The following is a 17,790-nucleotide window of genomic DNA, read 5'->3' on the forward strand; positions in this document are numbered from 1 at the left end:
TGTCATCAGATATCGACAGTTTTGGCCCTTCTTTCAGACTCTCTCTATCACTTTCTTTCCCTGGCCACACTATTCAATATAGCAACCCCTTGCCACCCTATTGGTGATCCTGCTTAACTGTTCTTATAACACTTAACTCCACCTGATATGTAGGTATTTGCTTGTTTATTTATTTGTCTTCCTCCAACCCGAATATAAACTCATTGGGAATAGAGACTTTATTTTGTTCAAGGCTATCACCTGTGCCTAAAAGAGTGTTAAACACGTTGTAGGTACCAATAAGTATATGTGCAATTAATAAATTAATTTTATATAAATAAATTAACAACTTGGAGATACAGGTAACTTTTCAGTAGCCCCACAAATCCTTGAGAATAAGCAGGGCATGGCTGTGCCGGGCAATCAAATGACTGTGGCAATTCTTAGGCTCAAGGGAGACGCCTTCAGCTCCAATTCCGGGAATTGGTTTTTCTCACGTCCTGTTTATTTACATTGTACACTCTTCGCGAAAGGACGCTGTTGGTGTTCAAGGTGTCAGCTTTTTTGGTGTGCTCAGTACAGAATACTCCCCTCTAGTGGCTGATGTTTCTACTGCAGCTTCCATTGGTCTCCAAAGGAAATCTCCCAGCACTAAAGGAAAGTAAGATTTCTCAGCATCTTTTTAAAAAGAGGGCCAATGAAATTCATAATGAAAACAACTGAAAGCTGTCTATAAGCTTGTGACAAAAGCTTTTTAAAAATCTTTCTGTGTCAAATAATCATTGTTCGCTTCAAATATTTGCATCAAGAGAGAAAATAGGCTGAGCCATCCTCAAAAATGACAGCTTTTGAAAGAGTAGCCATTACACAGTCACTTGTTGGCTATAACTTAACTGAAAACCCATGACTCTAGAGAACCCACAAGTAGAGACTACTGCCAGGAAGGAATAAGCTGTCCCCAGCCATGGGAAATGTGCTAAGAATTCCAAAGGAGGGTATTGATCCAGCTTTGTTTGATCACAATGTATTGAGGTCATCTCTGTGAGGGCTCAGAGGATTAACTCAATGACCAGAAATAAAGAAAAAAACTAAAATAACTCAGTTGCATTCTCCTGGTCCTACACTAGCAGCCTCATGTTCTCTCCCCAGAGGGGAAAAAAATAAACAGCTGAAATTCATAACAATTTCCCAGATGCTAGATGAGTTTGTTGCAGGAAGGCCTCTTATCTATTGGGGGACTTCATATGGAATCGGTTCAGTAAGTAGTAGTGTTATCATAAGTAGCTAACTAATCATTAATAAGAAAAGGGGAGCAATGGGAATTAGGCATTGAGTTTAATAAACTAAGGAGTCTAAGCCTATTTGCTTCACCAGGGTGCTACAACTTCACACCTCAGGGGATTACAGCATTTCTCTGCCAAGGGGATAAACAGCCTCTCCTTTCCCCCTTCAGTAATGAATTATTGGGAGACAGAGGGGGAAGTGCTTGACCCTAGAAGCCTGTCAGTCTACGTAAGGGGTGGACCCTCTCAAAAGCCCAGGAAAGCTTAGGGGGTTATTGGTTATTTTGAAAAAGCACCTCGTCCATCCCAAACCCAAGCTAATATAATCCCAGGGGAAAAAAGAAGTTCTCTCTCTTGCTTGTGACCCACACTTGCCCCTTGCACTCATGTGTCCTCTCACCATAGCTGTGTGGCTGCTAAATATATATTTATTTTATATATATTTATTTTGTATATGATATATATATTTCACATCTTCTTTATTCATATCTTCTTATATATTTGTTATGGGGCAAACTCCCAGAAACTCAGTTTTCACCAACACAGTAAAGAATTACAGATCAGAAAGCCTACAAGAGTGCAAGCAAAGTTTATTAATGCTAATTTCTAATGGGAAAGCAAAAGCAAGGGTGACCAGAGGCCAGGTGGCTAGAAGTTGCATGGCCAAAAAGGGAGTGAGTCCTTTGTTCTGAGGCCTTATATAGTTGGTGATATGGGGGTAAGGGAGTTACATCTTGGTTGACAGGTAAAGGTGGTGCCAGTCTTCCCTCCAGGGAGATGTGACTAGCCATTTGGTGTGGGGGTCTGTTAGCCTGAAACCTTATGTTGCTCCAGAGTCTATTTGCTCATTTTGCACACATGATGGGAGGCAGGCAATTAACCAAAGTTGTTTTATGGGCTTTTTCTTTGGGGCACTGTAGACCCACCTTCTTCTCCCTTTCAGGCCTGGGATGAATTGACATCTCAAAGTTTTCCTTTTCTCATCTAGTGGAGATGATACAATCAGACTTTCAAGGGCTCCCTCCATCATCATAATTTCGCTTGTTGTTCAGAATGCCTGGTAGTTTCACTGACCTAGGGTCAAGACTACTGGGTGAAACATGCCTTCCTTTGCTTTTAGCCTCCTGTATTAACTTCTTTGTTAGATTGCAATGGTGAGGGCTCTGCCTTTATTTCCTCTCTGGCCACTCATTCTACTGTGACACATTTATCATTTGACAGACACTTACGTTGTTTTTATATCTTAGCTATTGTAAGTAGTGCTACAATGAATGTGGGAGTGTAGATACCTTTTCAAAATACTGATGCTGTTTGCCTTAAATATATACCCAGAAGTGGGATTTCTGGATCATATGGTAGTTTGTTTCATTTTTAATTTTTTTGAGGACCCTCCATATTGTTTTCCCTAATGGATGTACCAATTTATTTTCCCACTCATAATGTACAAAGATCCCCTTTTCTCCACATCCTCACCAACACTTGTTATCCCTTCTCTTTGATAAAAGCCAAATGTGAGGTGATATCTCAGTGTGGTTTGGATTTGCATTTCCCTGATAAATAGTGATGTTAAGCAGCTTTTCTTGTACAAGTTAGGCATTTGTATGTCTTTGGCAAAATATCCATTCATAACCTTTGCCCATTTTTAAATTGGATTGTTTGCTCCCTTGCTATTGAGTTGTATGAGTTTTTTATATATATTTTGGATATTAACCCCTTACTGATTAACCCCTTACATGGTTTGTAAACATTTTCTTCTCTTTCATGAGTTGCCTTTTCACTCTGTTGATTGTTTCATGTGCTGTGTAGAAGCTTTTTAGTTTGATGAAGTGGCAATTGTTTATTTTTGCTTTTGTTGCCTGTGCTTTTGATCTCATATCCAAAAAAATATTGCCAAGACCAATGTCAAAGAGTTTTTCCTCTGTGTTTTATTCTAGGTTTCAGGTCTTACATTTTAGTCTTTAATTCATTTTGAGTTAATTTTTGTGAGTTAGGGTTTTAGTTCTATTTGGTGATATTAGTTTTGATCTCTTTTTTAAGATGGTTTCTGCCAAGTTTTCCTACCATAAATTAATTTCCTACCATAAATTCTTCCCTTTGTAATTAATAAAAATTTGTGAGGAGATACTTTCAGTAAATGTAAATATCCTGTATCTCTTCAAATTTATCCACTAATTTTAGCACCCTTTCATGATTTTATAATGGCATTATATTTTAAATAAAAGCTTTTCTTCCCCCAATTCTTTCTTTATTCATTTTTACTGATATCAATATTGACTCATATATTCTTTATTTAATAGGATATTGTTTATTACTATCATTATTTATTTTGCTGCTTAAATTTTCCTATATTTAAATATTTAAAGCTGGCTTGTGGGTCCTTTTGACATGAACCACCCATAAGTATTTAAACCATTACATATATGGTATAGGTTTTTGTGTATATTTAATATTATATTATTAATAATTATAAATAATGTATAATTAATTTTACATATGTATACATATTTGTATGTGCCTATAATTAATATTATAATATCAGTAAGTATATATAGTACTTATATAATTATTTATATTTTAACATTAACATATACACATATATAGTTATATATAATATATAATATATAACATAATTACATATTATACATTGTAATATAATAAAATAAATATATAATGATATAATTTTTATTCTTGTTAATATATAATAGTTATGATTAATATATAATAATCACCTTAATCATTATATTATACTACCTCCTGGAGTACTTCTAATATCCTCTCAGGTACACAGACAACTCTAGTAATAATAACTACACAAAAATAATAATGGAAAGTGAATAATGGCACTGGTTATTTCTCAGTGCCAGGCATTGAGCCACCTGCTCCTTGTGCAATATTTTATTTCATTATTACAAAATTTCTATTTTTCTCATGAGGAAATCAGAAAATAAAGGTTAAGTAACTGGCTGAAAATGAGCTAGGAAGCAGCTGAATCAACAATTGAATATAGGTTTGTCAACTTGAAAGTCTTTGCATGTTAGAGGATAACAGGAAAGGTAGAGAACATTTCCCGCAGATGAAATTCTCCTTTTTGCAGGTTCCAGGCCTGTGGTATTACTGCAGCATGGCCTGCTTGGAGATGCTAGCAACTGGATTTCCAACCTGCCAAACAACAGCCTGGGCTTCATTCTGGCAGATGCTGGTTTTGACGTGTGGCTGGGGAACAGCCGGGGGAACACTTGGTCTCGGAAACACAAGACCCTCTCCGTAGACCAAGATGAGTTCTGGGCCTTCAGGTATATGCAAATCTTGAGAGTGGAGGTAAACATGGAAGTCTTTGGAAGAGATGGGTAAAAAATTATGGCTTCTAGTATTTGGGTAATTTACTTTGGTCGGTTCATCAATATCCTGATACGATATGCTTTGATTGTCTTAATTGACTGGTGATTCTTTGGAAGAAGTTTTGGGGAAAATTGAGTTCCCCAAGGAAAAAATTGAGTATGGTGAATGAGGTGAGAATGGCGGTTGGTGTCAGGTGCCTGAGAATGGAATAAGAGAAGTATATGTCCATTTCCCTACAGATGGATGTCCTAGGACTAACTCTTTTTTGTTATGACAAGGACTATTCTCCCCAGGAGAAGATGAGATCAGACAACATAAAAAAAATATAAGGAAATTATTAAGCCTTAGGGACTATTAATATAACAAACACATCTCTCACACTCTTAAGAAAGATTTTTAATACTTTTATTTAAATTGCCTCTGGACGTTCAACCTGCTCTTTATCCAATTCATCAAAGAAGGGCCTCATAGCATCTTTAGTACTTTTCATATAAATGAATCTGCATGATGCTGTGCTGTTCTGCTAACAGAATAACAGGACACCTCTACTAGGAGGGGGAGTGTGTGCTCAGTACATATTCACTGAAGATGATTACTGCTCTATAACATCTCCAGAAAATAACAGTTTGTTAGCAACCTGGGACTCCAGAGGCACCCATACACCCCAGGTTTGAAGCAAGTCCATTCTTAGTGTTGCGAGGGGCACAGTAACAAGCACTTGGGACTGACAATTCAAGGGTTTGTTTGTAAACCCGGGGGCTGTTTTTGTTCATTTCTGATTATAATTTATCATATAACTTTGTTTTTTCCCTTTATAGTTATGATGAAATGGCTAGGTTTGACCTTCCTGCAGTCATAAACTTTATTTTGCAGAAAACGGCCCAGGAAAAGATCTATTATGTCGGCTATTCACAGGGCACCACTATGGGTAGGTTCAAAGGAAAGCAGGTTTGTATACTCAGAAGACATGTGAGCATATGGCGCACAACTATGTCTAGGATCAGTCATCTCACACTTTACTCATCTAACCTTATCCTCTTCAGTGATTCCAAGAGCTACAGGAAATGGAAATGGAATTGAGGGAGGCCTCTGGCATGGTAGGTGGAGCAAAGGCTTTGGAGTCAAAAAGATAAGCATTCAAATACTGGACTCTACCACCTCTTAGGGAAATGTCATTGAGCAAATTATTAAATCCTTCTGACCTCAATTTCCTCATCTATAAAAAGTGGATAATAGCTCCCTCTTTGGGGTGTTAGAGGTAATGGACTATTCAATACAATGATTTACATAAGCTCTGTGAAAGCAGGGATTTTATCTAAAACAGCTGTGAGAACAGTTCCTGGCACATAGTATGGGCTCAACAAATGCATTGAATGAGTTCTCTGTCTGGCACAGAATAGGCAAATGATGAACACTAAGCAGTGGCATACTATAAACAGAACTGATAGAGGAGTTTACTGAAATCTCTTTTTTTTTTCCTTTTAATGCCAATGTCTGTGATTGCATGCGCATGTCCTTTTGCTTTTGATGAATTTGTGAGAAACCTTAACTCATGGTCCCAGAGGGTACAGATCACCTACTTGAGGAGATGGGAGTGGAGGCTGGCTATCCTGGCTTTATATCAGACCAAAGTCAACAGGAAAAATGTACTCAGCTTAGGTTAGAATGAAGGAAGGTCAGGAGAGGCACAGTGTGTGCCTTGAGGAGAAGGCTCTGTATCTCTGGAGGGGGCTGAGAGGTGCTCTCTACCTTCACCCTGAGCCAAATCCAAAGGCAAAGGAAAGGGTGGGGGAGTCTAAGGAAACAACTGAACACTCACAGGAACTCAGAGCACAAGTTCAGATGGTTCATTTTTACTTGGTGCTCTCTAGTGACTGAAAAGAGAATGACTTCCACATTTTCCTTTCTGGATTTTTCAATAACATTAACTGATCCTAGTGATGCTATGTCTCACCGTGTACTTCATAGAAAAACAGTTAAAGTGCCATGCCTGCTCTAACTCTAATTTCCAGAAGCTTCAAAACTTTTTCTTTATACTCAAATTATTCCACTTGACATGAAGACAAAGGTACTAATGATGAAGCTAAATGTTACTCTGAGAAGGAGGAGAGGGCAAAAAAGTAAAAGACTACTCTGTTAGTCAACCATGCAGCTATTAATATGGAGAATGCAAACTTGCTTTGCATAAAGAGAAGTATTGATTGGAGAAGTTACTAGAGTTCTCAGATCTTGATATCTGAGGGGAGTTCTATATCACGAGAATTAAGCTAGAGTATAGTAATGTATATACTATATACATATACTATATAATATATACACTATATACATATACTATATATTGTATATACTATATACTCTATGACGTATATACTATATACATATACTATACCCAGTCCTACTGATGGTACAGTTGGGAGAGCAAGTGCTAATTCCAGGTCACTCTTCTGCCTGCCTTTGCATGTGGCTGGCAAACCTAATCCCAGGAAGAGAAAAGAAGGGAAGGAATCAGTCTTTCTTAATACTCACTCACCTTCTGGGAACTAGACAGAAGTCACATGATTCCAGGGTTTGTTTTTTTCCTCCCCTACTCAGCCTCCCTCCCTACAACCTGCAAGTGTCAGCCTAGACAGAGAGAGTACCAACTCTTTTGAAGTAGACTTATAGTATTTCAAATATAATGACCATGCCCTGGGTTTTTACAATAACTTTTTTCTCCCAAAGGCTTCACAGAGATTATCTCTGTACAGTGGTAATTTGAGGAATTTGACTCTATCTTATAGGTATAGAAACTGAGGCACAGGCTGACTTAATTAGCATCCCATACCAAGTTTATGGTGAAAATAAGAGTTGGAATCCAGTTGACGAGACAACTTGTCCATTACATTACATCGCAGTTTCAGTTCCAGAAAAATTAGATATCAAAGAAAACTGGCAAAACCCTGTGATACCCATTATGTTACCAAACATGCTTGTTATCAGTAAACAAGGCAATTTCTCTATTTCCCATTTTTTTCACTGTAGCGATTTATTTGAAACACCTTATAAAATTTTGAGAATTAAATGAGGTAAGAACCATGAAAATCACCAGCAAAGTGTCTAGCATATGGTTACCTCTCAATATATGAATATTCTCAAAGTCCACATTATTGGACTCAATTCAATTCAGTAATTTAATGAGACCCTATGACAGAACACCAAATAAACTAGATGTCAGAGGGAACGCAAAGGAGTTTTTACTGCTGTTGTTTTTCACCCTGAAAGAACTTATAATGTCATGGGAGAGTTAAGACATAATCACAAGCAATTACTGAAATAGCTTGACAAAAGCAAATAAGCAGTTTATGAGTTCCAGGACTTTCGAGATCCATGCTGACATAGTCCCTCTCTTGCAGGCTTTATTGCATTTTCCACCATGCCAGAGCTGGCTCAGAAAATCAAAATGTATTTTGCCTTAGCACCCATAGCTACCATTAAACATGCAAAAAGCCCTGGGACCAAATTTTTGTTGCTGCCAGATATGATGATCAAGGTGGGTGACTCCTCAGAAGATTCCTTGTCTATGTACGAGTCTTCCAGCCTAATAAGGCAAGATTTGCACTTTTCAATTAGAGCTATTTCCTTTGCACTATAATGTAACAACTACTATTTTGTATCATATTTTTGCAGGGATTGTTTGGCAGGAGAGAATTTCTGTACCAGACCAGATTTCTCCGCCAGTTTTATATTTACCTTTGTGGCCAGATGTTTATTGATCAGATTTGTAGCAATATCATCTTACTTCTGGGAGGATTTAACACAAAAAACATGAACATGGTAAGTGAGAACCTAGCACATTCTCAGTTTCTTAAAGAAAAGCTATTAGTCTCACTCCTTGAGGGTGAGTTATTGCCAAGGAAGCCTCGGAGAAATATAATCTTAGTAATTAGGTTTTCTCCAAATTATACTAATATGCGGGAAATATTTTAACATGGGTTGAGGCCAGGTTAATGTAAGGGCATTGCTAGACACTAACTTCACAGGTTAAAGATGGAAGGGATAATTAAAGCAGCTTTATACAGTGAATTAGCAGGTAAATAGAAGTGGTTAGAATCCAGTAGTCAAAAGAGAGAACTGCAATGCATCATCCACCTTTTCCTTCTACTTGGGTCCTTCTGGTTTGTAGTGTAAGTCCTTAGATAGGATGTCTGGGAGTTTCCATGTGGCTTAGGCATAGCCATCAGTTGGTGGGTATCACAGTGTAGGTTTCCAGGGAGCATACTCTGAGATGGAGATCAGTGGGCAGAGTGGTTTGGGGTTATGCTCTTAGGGTAACACTTAGAGGAGGGAATAAACAGGATTGGGTAGGTGACAAAAAAAAAAAAAAGGTTGTGATACAGTCTTAATGGGAAGCTGGGTTGATCCTACAGGGATTTATAAAGAAAAGATGACCCTCCAGAACTGTCCCAAGTGAGGGTGGGAGGGCTGGCTTTTTATACCCCGACATCAACTAGTCATTTAATGCAAATAACACCACTACTGGGTGATACATTGGGCAAGGCAGCACTTGACAGCTGGGACAGTCCCCAGGAGGCCCCACTGCTATCAGCCAGCAGCAGCCCTGGCAGCTGGAAGGGCACGTCTTTAACTCTTGAAGATTCTTTCTTTTTCTTTTAAATAATATGATTAATATCTACCATATGATAAGCATTTATATGTGTCAGACTAAATATTCCCACTATCAATATCTCCACTATACAGATTAGTATCCTGAGATTTAGTGGATTAAATAACTCCCAAATCCACCTAAAAATTCCATGATAGAGCTAGGATTTGAATACAGGCCAGTTCTAGAGTCTTCACTCTTAATTACTGTAGTAAAGGTTAAAAAAAAAGAGGTCAAATATCAATAAGAAGGTATCCTCAGATGAAAAATATATGGGCCCAAGAATTCATTTAGTGGTGATTTTATTTATGTGCATGTGTATATTATTGTTTTTTAGATCACTGTTGATAATTTAATAATATGTCTATTTTTAATCTGATACCTGGAGATTTGATCTTGACAAGGTGCATATTTTGTGAGTTTTTCCATGTCCCACAAACCACTCATGCTTTGTTACAGAGCCGAGCAAATGTATATGTTGCTCATTCTCCTGCTGGAACATCTGTGCAAAATATCCTACATTGGAGCCAGGTAAGAATGTTGAATTTGTAATGTTTTGCTAAGTAAGTGTCTGTGCATTTTGCCTGGAAGAGTCAATGAATGCCCTTTGACAAGCCAGGGGTTATTTTACATTTATTACACGATGAAATGTGATCACCCTGGCAGGTGTGGTTCAGTGGATTGAGTGCCAGCCTGTGAACTGGAAGGTCACCAGTTCGATTCCCAGTCAGGGCACATGCCTGGGTCATGGGCCAGGTCCCCAGTTGGAGATGTGTGAGAAGCTACCAATTGATGTATCTCTTGCAAATTGATGTTTCTCTCCCTCCTTTTCTTTCTTTCTCTCTTTCTGCCTCCATTCCCCTCTCTCTAAACATAAGTAAAATCTTTTTTTAAAAAATGAAATGTGATCTAGAACATTGAAACTTTTCAAGGGATGGAAGGAAAGGATTGGCCCACAGATGTCTTCAGAGGACCTTAAAAGTGTGAATTAAGATAGTCCAAGTGAGACCTTTCTTTGTCTCTAGCCACCTCAAAATAAGGCTGGAGAAGATCATTTTTGTCTCCTCCAGCAGCTTGGACCTAGTTAACTCTAAAAAAGTGCTAAAGCAGGACCTAGTTACTCAAAGAGGTTTCACAGGAGGGAAAGACTATACCTGCTACACGGGAGGGAAAGTCTTGATTACCAGTCACATGAATTAAAGAAGGGAGAGCTAAAGTAAGACATTCAGAACTGATTCAAGGGCAATGTGAATACTAATTATTCTTTCCCAAATGAAGAAGCGCTCCGCCTAGTAATACTGCTCATTCTAAATGATACTGTAGTGTGGAGTGATCCTGACTGATTGTGGAAATAAAGATGGGTATAAGGACAGAGCTAGGGTATAACTAACCTTGGATTTTCATGTATTAAAAATACCTCTTTGTTAAAAATAAGGGGGGGGGGGGATGTAACTGAAGCAGAGAGCTTTAAGAATAGTGATAAAATTTATAACTCCTAAATATTGGTTTTATCTGATTTTCTAGCAATTTAGAGTCTAGCAAAATTGATCTTGTAAAGCCATTGTTATATTCGTGTGTGTGAGTGTGTGTGTGAGTGTGTGTGTGAGAGAGATTTTATAATTAAAAAACAATTCTGACCTGGATTGAGTGCTGGTCACCTTCTCCCCAAGGCACCAGGGGGCGCTTTTCCTCCATCGCCCGCAGAGCACCCATCTAGGTAGACTTTGATGGGGATGCTCTCCCTGGAGTTGTAAAACAGGACAACCAAGTGTTTCTGAAGTACATACGTTTTTCTCCCTGAATGGGCCTTATTCTTGCCTTTGTACTTTCCTAAAGATTATCCTAACGCTGAACAGAAGCTCTGCCTCAATCTTTGCTCTCTCCTTCCCCTTACAACTACAGACTTGGTAGCACACTCCCATCCCTCCTCCTACTCTTATGCAGCAACACATTCCAATGCTATGTAAAGTGTTGTCTCCGTTTAGGCAGCGAATTCTGGGGAACTCCGGGCATTTGACTGGGGAAGTGAGACCAAAAATCTGGAGAAAGGCAATCAGGTAAGATTAAAATCAGGTAAGGGTAAAATCAGTATCACCCTCTTAAAGTGCCTGACAGAAAATGTATAATGGCATCTTATTGTAGAGATAGGAATAAAATACAAGGAAGCGAGTGGAAAATAAAAGTTCAGGTTTGACTGTATTTGAAAATGGGAAAGTCCACAGCTTAGCCAGAGGCCTGCTGCTTTTACAGTGGAGTAGGAGAGCGTCTTTGAGAGGCTGCTTCCACGAAAGAGGTACGGGGCTTCTTAGGAGCGCAATAGAGTAGGCTTAATGAAAGAAAGAGTGTGGTCTGCAGTGGCTACTAGAAGAATCCCTTTTGGAGCAAAATAACCCCAAAAAACAAAACCCCACCAATGAGGATGGCAGGGGTGAGGCTGTCTTTATGGTACGATACAGAAAGCATTAATCTGTTGTTGCCAGAGACAAGAGTGACAGGGTGGGGGTGGGAATGGGTGAAGGGGGTTAAAGGTACAAACTTCAGTTATAATATAAATGAGTTATAAGATATAATGTACAGCATGGTGACTATAGTTAATACTATATTGTATATTTGAAAGTTCTTGAGAATAGATATTAAAAGTTCTTATTACAAGCAAAAATAATAAACTTGTAAATATATGTGGTGATGGATGTTAACTAATTTACTGTGGTAATCATTTAATAATATAATTCAATTATATATCTCAATTTTATAAACTTGCTACATAAAGAAAAAGAGCATTAATTGGCAAATGAGGATTTCTGCATTAGTCTTGCCTCTCCCTGTAAACTCATGTGATCATGGATAGGCCTCTTTTATTCTTATGCTTAAATTTTTTTAACTTTAAAAATTATTGGACTAGATTATTCTTAACAGTCTCCTTGGTCACATTTTTAATGATTCTGTAATTTGCAAGTAAAAAATATTTTTAAAATGTTAACACATTACCTAAGAAAATGTATAGACAGTGCTATAGAATAAAATTTAAAATAAATGTTGTATAGAAACAGAAGTGGATATTATATTCTTCTGAGCATAAAATCTTCACTGAAGATGATTAGTTACCTTATTTATGAATGTAAACAAACACTGACCATGCAAATTTAAAGCTGGAGGGAGCTGAGTAAGACACAGGCAAATCTTTGAGAGTTGCATAGCATACTCAACATCAATTTCTGTACATCAATCTAGATACAGAAAGCTAGGAAATTAAAAAGACTGCATAGTGTCCATGAATGACAAACCATCCATCAAAGGTATCTGTGCTGGTTTTTTTTAGATCCATCTTAACTGTTTCCTAAAATATTGGATTAGCCAAAAAGCCTATTATGTTTTTTCCATAAAATAAAAGACACAGTTTTCATTTTCACCAATAACTTTATTGATTTAGATATTTTGAGTATGCCAACTATTTCCTGATATTGGCTTCTGGTGGGTAGAGGCCAGAGGTGCTGCTAAACATCTTTCAATGTATAAGACAGCCCCACAGCAAAGAATTGTTTGGCCAAGACGTTAATAGTACCAAGAAACTTCGCAAACTTTTGATATAGTTGATCAGTCACAGCACATTCTCCATACACTGGACATATCTTTTTTTGCATTTCAGTTGTGTTTTTACCTTCTTGAAATAATAAAGCATAATACAACAAAAATGTTGCATATGTTTCAGTATTAAAATGGCTGCACAAAAATTCTTCAATTTTGATGTCTTTTAAAAATGCATGCTGATATGACAGCTGTCTCAATACAATCTCACAAAATTGTTTCAAATGAAGTTAAAGACACCTAAGCAGCTTCCAGTCAAGATGGAGGCATAGGTAAACATGCTTCGCCTCCATGCACAACTACAGCAAAAAAATTACAACTAGACTACAAAACAAATATCACTCAGATTCCTCAGAAAATTGAGCAATATGGGAGTCTAACAACCAAGGATATAAAGAAGCCACATTCATCTAGATGGGTAGGAGGGGAGGAGATGTGGAGAGGCATGGAGAGGTGCAAGGAGGCAGTAGAATTGGCAGTCCCATATTCAATCGTGGTGGATAAATATTAGGAGAGATACCTCAGAAGTGAGTGACCCTAGTCTCAGACCAGACCACCCAGCCCAGGGTTCCAGTACCAGGAAGATAAGTCCCCATACCTTCTAGCTGTGAAAACCAGTGGGAGTTGGGGTGGCAACAGAAACTGTGGGATTCTCAAGACACTCCTTTTAAAAGGCCCACAGTGGAGTTAGGATTCATACAGACCCACCACCTCTGGGATTCACTACCAAGGCAACAGCTAGAAGGGCACAAGTGGCACATGTGGAGAAGGGGAGAATGTTAGGTGACTGGCAACAGGACGAGTGCTGGAGACAGCTTCTTCCCAGGAAATCTCCAGAGGCCAGGCAGAGGCATTGTCCCCTCTCTGAGCTCTCTCACACACAAAGCCACAAGGCAATGAAGTGGGTTGCCCTACACTGCTGATTACCTCGGGCTCCACCCCATACAACTTACAGGTACGCTTTTCTACAATACACTATGCTACTAAGATGGGGAATCAGGGCAGCTTTACACGATACACAGAAACAAATGCAGGGAGGCTGCCAAATTGAGGAGACAAAAAAAAAGTATGGCCCAAGTGAAAGAAGAGAACAAAACTCCAGGAAAAAAACTAAATAAAATGGAGATAAGCAACCTATCGGATGCAGAGTTCAAAACACTGGTTATCAGGATGCTCAGAAATCATTAGGTACTGCAACAGCATTAAAAAGAGCCAGGCAGAAATGAAGGTTGTATTAAGTGAAATAAAGAAAAATCTATAGGGAGCCAATAAGGAAGAAAAAAACATTCAATCAGAACAGCAAAGAGAAAATGGAATTCAAAAAAAAGCTAGAATAAGAAGCTTCTGTGACATCTCTAAACATACCAACATCCGAATCATAGGAGTGCCAGAAGGAGAAGAGGAATTGAAAACTTTTTTAAAAAAATACTGAAAGAAAACTTCCGTAATTTGGTGAGGAAAATAGACACATAAGTCCAGGAAACAGAGAGAGTCCCAAACAAGTTGCACCCAAAGAGGACCACACCAAGACACATCATAATTAAAATGCCAAAGGTTAAAGATAAATAGAGAATCTTGAAAACAGCAAAAGAAAAGCAATTACCTACAAAGGAGTTCCCATAAGGCTGTCAGCAGATGTCTCAGAAGACACTTTGCAGGCAAGAAGTATTCAATGTAATGAAAAGCAAGGACCTACATCCAAGATTACTCTTTCCAGCAAAGCTATCATTTAGAATGGAAGGGCAGATAAAGTGCTTCCCAGACAAGGTAAAATCAAAGGACTTCATCAGCACCAGCCATTATTATATGAAATGGTAAAGGAAACTATATAAGAAAAAGAAGATCTAAAACTATGAACATTAAATGGTAACAAATGCACAACTATCATCACCTGAATCTAAAAAAACAAACTAAGCAAACAACAGAACAAGAACAGAATCATAGGTATGGAGATCATTTGATCATCTGGAAGGGTGAAGTGGAGAACGGGGGAAAAGGTGCAGGGATTAATAAGTACAAATTGGTAGGTACAAATAGACAGGGGGATGTTAAGAATAGTATAGGAAATGGAGTAGCCAAAGAACCTAAGTGCATGACCCATGGGCATGAACTAAGGGAGAGGATTGCTGGATGGAATGGGGGATACTGGGTGGAGGGAAGCCAAAAGAGGGAAAATTGGGACAAATGTAATGGCATAATCAATAAAATATATTTTTTAAAAATAAATTTAAAAAGACAACTAAGCACTATTAGAGTCACTGTACAGAAAAACATAATGGACTTTTTGGCCAACTCAATATGTCTTTAGAGAAAGCATTCCAGTTCCAATATAGTTTTAATTTTTCAACATTTAATGTCTTAAGTTTGAGAAAAAGTCACTCATATAAAGTAGGCACCAGAAAATGGTCTGATGGTGGAAAGAAAAACACATATACAAAAGGTAACATAGAGTCACAGAATTAGTGCAAGACCTGAATTTAGTTTAGTCTTTTCACCTGTAATATGAGAAAAAAAATATTACTGGTTCCATAAAATAGTTCAACCTTTCATAACTAAATTAGGCTATAAAAGGTGGTTCTGATCACCAAATTCTGACATGTGTGTGGGAAGTTTTCCCACACCAACAAGCAATTCCTTGAACACCAGCTGGGCATCCTACCATTTTAATCAATTCTGAGATAATATCAGATCCTACAGAATAAGAGCTCGGTCCCACAAGACTGTCCCCTTCCCACTTCGGATGGCAATCACAAATCCAGGTTGTTACCTGGACTTCTGACCAACTAGCTATAATTCAGAGGTTAATTCAGAGGTTGCCATGACAACCTCCTCTGTCTCAATTCACTTGCTAGATTGGCTCACAGAACTCAGAGAAACATTTTACTCACTAAATCACCGGTACACGATAGAAGGCCAGAGGGAAGAGATACACAGGGCAAGGTATGTGAGCAAGGGAGCAGAGCTCCCATGCCCTGTTCAAGTGCACTATTCTCACGTTTCCACCTGTTCACCAACCTGAAAGCGCTCTAAACTTTGAGGTTTTTATGGAGGCTTCATTACATAGATATGATTGATTAAAATGTTAGTCATTGGCTATTGAACCCAATCTTAACACCTCTGCTTTTCCAGGAGGTGAGGGGATGTGGGACTGAAAGTTCCAAACCTCTAATCACCTGCTTGACTCCACTAGCTAGGAGACTCTCTTTGGTGCCAAGCCGCCTCATTAACATAACAAAAGACACCTTTATGGCTCTCATTATTTAGTAAAATTCCAAGGGTGTTTTCTACGGGCTAAAGGGTGGTGACTAAAATAATAGAAATTTATTCTTTAACAGTTCTGGAGGCCAAAAGTCTAAAATGAGGGTTTGGACAGGGTTGATTCCTTTTGGAGCCTCTGAGACCCTATCCCATGCCGCTCTCCTAGCCTCTGGTGGTTGCTTGTCATCCTTGGTGTTCCTTGGTTTGTATATGCATCACTCTAATCTCCCTACCTCTGCCTACATCTTCAAATGGCTTTCTCCTCTCTCTGCGTTCTGCCGTTGTCTTTGCCGTTTGATTTAGGGCTACTTTAACAAGGATGATCTTATCTCAAGGTCCTTAACTAAAAGTTTTAGGAGCTCTGTTCCAGAAATGGGGATGAAGACCAATTATATATTTTTTATTACAAATTGCATTATAGTCTATGACTCCAAATTTTTAGAAAGTCACAAAGTAAAACAAAGACTGCCTGGATTGGAATCTTGGCTCCAGAGTGGATCTTCTAAGTAAGAAATGGGCCTCAACATTTCTGTGGAAAAGATCTGGGTGCTGATTAACTTCAAGGGCTCAGCCAGCCAGCCTGATTTCACAGCACAGCTTGAATAAGAGACTTTCTCAACAGTTTAGAATCCTAGGCACCCTTCTGTGGGTGATAGGGGACAAGAGCAGGGATCTAATTTACACTTGCACTTGATTCAACCTACCTGAGTTCCAGTGCCATTGAATTCCTCATGTTTTTGGAGAGAGTCAAGCTGGGGCTGTTCAAGGGCTTTCTGTTATCATAGAAAATCTCTGTAAAGACCCAGAGCAAAGACCTCCTCGGTAGGGTCCATTCTCTTGCCTTTCTCCGTAAAATATTTCTAACTTTGACCTCGTGACATGTTTGTGAAATTATCTTTTAAAGGTGACTTGTGTGTAAAATGTTTATTACTAGGACAAAAAAGAATTGGCTATGAATATTTAAAGTGCTAGACAATTTACATTTTCTCATTTAATCTACTAAGTGGTTAGGTACCCCCATTTCACAGATAGAGAAACTGAGGTACAGTGAGGGTAAGTAATTTTACCTTCAGGTGAGTGCTGGAACCGAAACTCTAAATGCACATTCGTTTGGCTCCAAAGCCCATGCATTTCTCATCACAACACATGGTATATTTAGTGTGTTTATTTGAAATGTAAATTATGAGCTTGGAAGTTCAAATGTGATCTACAGTTAACAATATTCCTTTTTTTCTAGCCAACTCCTGTAAAGTACAGAGTTAGAGACATGACGGTTCCCACAGCAATGTGGAGTGGAGGTCAGGACTGGCTTTCAAACCCGGATGATGTGAAAACACTGCTCTCCGAAGTGAACAACCTCATCTACCACAAAAACATTCCCGAATGGGCGCACGTGGATTTCATCTGGGGTTTGGATGCTCCTCATCGTTTGTATAATGAAATCATACATCTGATGAAGCAGGAGGAGACCAGCCTCTCCCAGGGAATGTGTGAGGTCACACTGTGAAGCGTCAAATACTAAAAAGTCATTGGAAAAACCTTGTGGATGGGGCAGGGGTCCATGAACAAAGAACTTTAAGGATTTCCAGAATTGGAGACCTATCATATTAGTAGAAGGGAACTAGAGAAGGGAGGGCAGGGATTTACTACATATTCCTTCAGATTTTCTGCATTTGGTAGTAAAACTGACTCTAAATTTTGTTT

General features: G+C 38.5%; 1 protein-coding gene across 1 annotated transcript in view; it reads left to right on the plus strand.

The window, feature by feature from the left end:
- LIPM (lipase family member M) overlaps window positions 1-17,641 on the plus strand; it is a 31,674-nt gene extending 14,033 nt beyond the window's left edge. Inside the window, exons 4-10 of the mRNA XM_054572459.1 lie at window positions 4,357-4,555; window positions 5,420-5,529; window positions 7,994-8,130; window positions 8,268-8,414; window positions 9,703-9,774; window positions 11,229-11,300; window positions 17,324-17,641. Coding sequence (XP_054428434.1) covers window positions 4,357-4,555; window positions 5,420-5,529; window positions 7,994-8,130; window positions 8,268-8,414; window positions 9,703-9,774; window positions 11,229-11,300; window positions 17,324-17,593 — 1,007 coding nt within the window. The 3' untranslated portion in view covers window positions 17,594-17,641. The remainder of the gene's footprint in view (window positions 1-4,356; window positions 4,556-5,419; window positions 5,530-7,993; window positions 8,131-8,267; window positions 8,415-9,702; window positions 9,775-11,228; window positions 11,301-17,323) is intronic.
- Window positions 17,642-17,790: the final 149 nt, after the last annotated feature.

The sequence above is a fragment of the Pteronotus mesoamericanus genome, unplaced genomic scaffold, assembly GCF_021234165.1.
Source record: "Pteronotus mesoamericanus isolate MK-2021 breed Mesoamerican mustached bat unplaced genomic scaffold, CSHL_Meso_final contig_24, whole genome shotgun sequence".
Classification (NCBI taxonomy): domain Eukaryota; kingdom Metazoa; phylum Chordata; class Mammalia; order Chiroptera; family Mormoopidae; genus Pteronotus; species Pteronotus mesoamericanus.